The following is a 3,159-nucleotide window of genomic DNA, read 5'->3' as shown; positions in this document are numbered from 1 at the left end:
CCAGCGATCCGGGCGCTGCTGAGCTGTACCGGGGAAATGAGGCCGGTGCCCAGATGCAAAGTCCGCCCCGAGGGACAGCAGGGGCAGAAATGGAAAGAAACGCTCTTTTCCCTGCTCTGGGCAGAATAAAACTTGCCAGCAGACGCTGGAGCCCAAAGTTGAGGATCTCCTTTCAGTCTGGGGTGGCTGGGTGGGTGTCGGTGAGGTTGGAGCTCGGTCTGGAAGAGAGATCTGGAGCTCTGCTCTATAATGGTGCAGGTTGCTCTTGAGCTCTGCTCTGTATGGTGGAGGTTGTTCCCTCTCCTGCATGGAAGTTATAATCTTCCTTTATTCGCTTCTAGTGAGGACCAGGATGAGCTGCATTACCAGGATACAGACTTGGATGTGCCGGAGCAGCGGGATGGCAGGTGCAAAGTCAAGTGGACACAAGAAGAGGTGAGTGAGAGCCTGAAATTTGCTGAGAAAGGTGCTTTGGGGTGGTGCCGCTGACATGGCACCCTGGGCTTGAGTGACTCCACCCCAGTCCTCACCTGCCAGCCACGACCTCACCTCCTGCTGTCCTGCTACTGGAGAGGACCATGTGTCTTTTGTACTGAGCTCAGGCCTGAATGAGGCTCAGAGGTTCAGGGGAGTTTGAAATGTAGCCTGAAGAGCAAGCACTCAAACATTTTTAACTTAAGCATGTGAGTACTGAGTGAAACACCACTGCCTGTAACACTCCTGAGAGCACAGAGGGGTCCAGATGATGGCTGATGCCTCCAACAAGCTGAAATGTGCAGTGGAAATGTACTCCTTTTTCTGGAGTATTGACACTTGGGATCATGGCTTAGTCATCCTGGCTAAGAGCCTGGAATTTACTGGGATATTCTCTTCCTTCCTCCTAGTTTCACTATTGGTTTGTGCAGTGTGAAAACTACAGCTGGGGTCAGAACACCAAGTAAGGTGGTCTGTGGGGAGGGATCAAAGCCTTGGGCTCATGTTGGGCAGGGAATAATTTAATTATTGAGCCAGCCAGAGCTCACAGACAAGGACCCCTCTAACAGGCTTTGTGTGAGCTGTAGGAGTCTGCACACCCAGGCTATAGCAGGGATCACTAAAGAGATGCTGTAGAGCCCTGTAGCACTGAAAGACAGAAGAGCGCCAGGGCTAGTGGTGATATACTTCAATCAGTCAGCTGTCTTGGCCAGCCAAAAGCAGTGGCTGAGCTGGGAGATGGACTGTCTGGTCAGGGATGTACTGGGGCTGGATAAGCAGGCCCTTGGCCACAGAGTTTGAATCAGACTAGAGGAACAGGGCTGAGCTCTTACTTTGTACTTAATGTATGAGCTTATCCTAGTACAGAGCTCAGAAGCAGTCTGTGCCATGTGGGCTCCATGTACTGGAGAGCTGCTAAAGGCTGATGTGAGCTGCCTTCCTCCCCTGAACACAAAATGCCAACAAAACCTTGACAGTTCAAAATATCTAACTTGTTCTTTTAATGTCATCAGCCTTGTGGCAGGTGTTGCCTCAGTGTATCTGAAAGTGGATGTCTTTGTCCTTTGCAGGATGAGCAGCTGAAGATGTTAGTGAGCCATTATGGGCAGAATGACTGGAAGTTCCTGGCCAGTCACTTTCCTGTAAGTGACCTCGTGCCCAGCTGGGAATGCCATGTCTGCATGTTGCTGCTTCTCCTCGTGCTGGCTCCCTGTGTCTGTGCAGTGGGACTCTGCTCTGACTTCACAGCTCCAGGCTGTGAAACCAGGAGGAGACCTTCTTGCACAGAGGGCTTTCTGGGGCGAGTCTGTTGGAGTTGGGGTGAGAAACTGAGGTTCCTGTCCCTGTGTCCAGTGCCCTGGGCCTCCATATGTATTCTCCACGTGCTTCTGCAGGTGTTCTGTGGGACAGCCTGTGTGTATGGGGACTGCTGCTGCTTTTGGAGCTTTTTGAGTCCCTGGTCTAACACAGGGCTGTTCCCATTCCTGTTCCCAGAACCGCAGTGACCAGCAGTGTCAGTACCGGTGGCTGAGAGTGTTGAATCCAGACCTGGTTAAGGGTCCTTGGACCAAAGAAGAGGACCAAAAGGTAAGTGAGGGCTGAGAGGATCAAAGTGTTGGGCTGTCTCTGTCTGCAGAGAGGATGGAGATGTCAGAGCCATCCTCAGACGTTGTAAACTGTGTGTAATTGTTCCCCATGGGGGATACCTGTGAGAGCAGCTCTGTCTGCCCTACCCTGAGCAGCCCAGGCAGCCATGGTTGGGATGTGATGTGATCTAGGCTTCTCCAGGTAAACACCTTCTCCCTTTCACACAGTGCTGCTACAGTAGGCTGCCAAGGGAGAGAGAGCTGAAAAGGGAATTAATTCATCTGCCTGCTGGCAGGTCTCCACCTGGCCTGGCCAGGTTGGGTCTGAGAGAAAATAAAACTGGCATTTCCTGTGCCCACAGTAGGTAGGCTGGAGTGGATGTCTGAGGTTGGCTGGGTGAATCATGACTCCTGTGAGCCTGTTTCTCTGCTGATTCCAGAGTCAGCTGAGAGAGGCCAGCTCAGACAGACTCATCATCTTGATGTACTTCAGAAAAGCTGGAATGAAATTCAAATTTTACCAAGGTTTTCTGGTACAGAACATCCTAGTTTGGCAGATTCTCTGTAAGACTTCTGCTCCCCCAGTTCTTTCCCTTTTGGTCTCATTACATTATGTCAAGCCCTAAGGAAGCTTCTCCTGATGTTGTTCCCTGCTCTTACAGCAGAGCAGTTGTTGCCTGCTTTCCCCTGCCCTTTGTGTTGTCCCAACTCTGCCAGCCTGCCCATCCTGGCCAGGCTGGGCTCCAACTCACTCCTCATTTCTTTGGCCCAGCTCCTTGGCCTCAGTTTGGCATCTTGGGTCCATTTTTCTGTGCTCAAAAGGCAGGAGTCTACAGCGGGGACATTTGTTACCTCTCTACCTGCACCCTTCTGCTCAGCACAGCTGGCCAGGGTAGAAGTGTTCTTTGAGAACTCTTCAGCCAGGATTTTGATGGGCTGAACATTGCAGGGAGTGTTTCATCCTGACTGTGCCCTGGATATTGTAGGAGCCCAGAATGGATTCAGTGCCCAGAAGCATTTGTGTTGGGGCTCAGGTAGAAGTGACCGAGCCCTGGGCGAAGGGGAAGAGGCAAAGTGGATGGTTCTTAAATGAATTTGG

At 51.6% G+C, this 3,159-nt stretch overlaps 1 protein-coding gene across 1 annotated transcript in view; it reads left to right on the top strand.

The window, feature by feature from the left end:
• Positions 1-234: 234 nt before the first annotated feature.
• Positions 235-3,159, top strand: part of MYBL2 (MYB proto-oncogene like 2) — a 12,400-nt gene continuing 9,475 nt past the window's right edge. Inside the window, exons 1-3 of the mRNA XM_017735150.1 lie at positions 235-435; positions 1,545-1,616; positions 1,969-2,061. Of these exons, the coding sequence (XP_017590639.1) occupies positions 250-435; positions 1,545-1,616; positions 1,969-2,061 (351 nt within the window). The 5' untranslated portion in view covers positions 235-249. The remainder of the gene's footprint in view (positions 436-1,544; positions 1,617-1,968; positions 2,062-3,159) is intronic.

This window comes from Corvus brachyrhynchos, unplaced genomic scaffold, assembly GCF_000691975.1.
Source record: "Corvus brachyrhynchos isolate BGI_N302 unplaced genomic scaffold, ASM69197v1 scaffold125, whole genome shotgun sequence".
In the NCBI taxonomy this organism is placed as follows: domain Eukaryota; kingdom Metazoa; phylum Chordata; class Aves; order Passeriformes; family Corvidae; genus Corvus; species Corvus brachyrhynchos.
The sequence above is the reverse complement of the archived record's forward strand: the minus strand, read 5'-3'. Positions and strand labels throughout refer to the sequence as shown.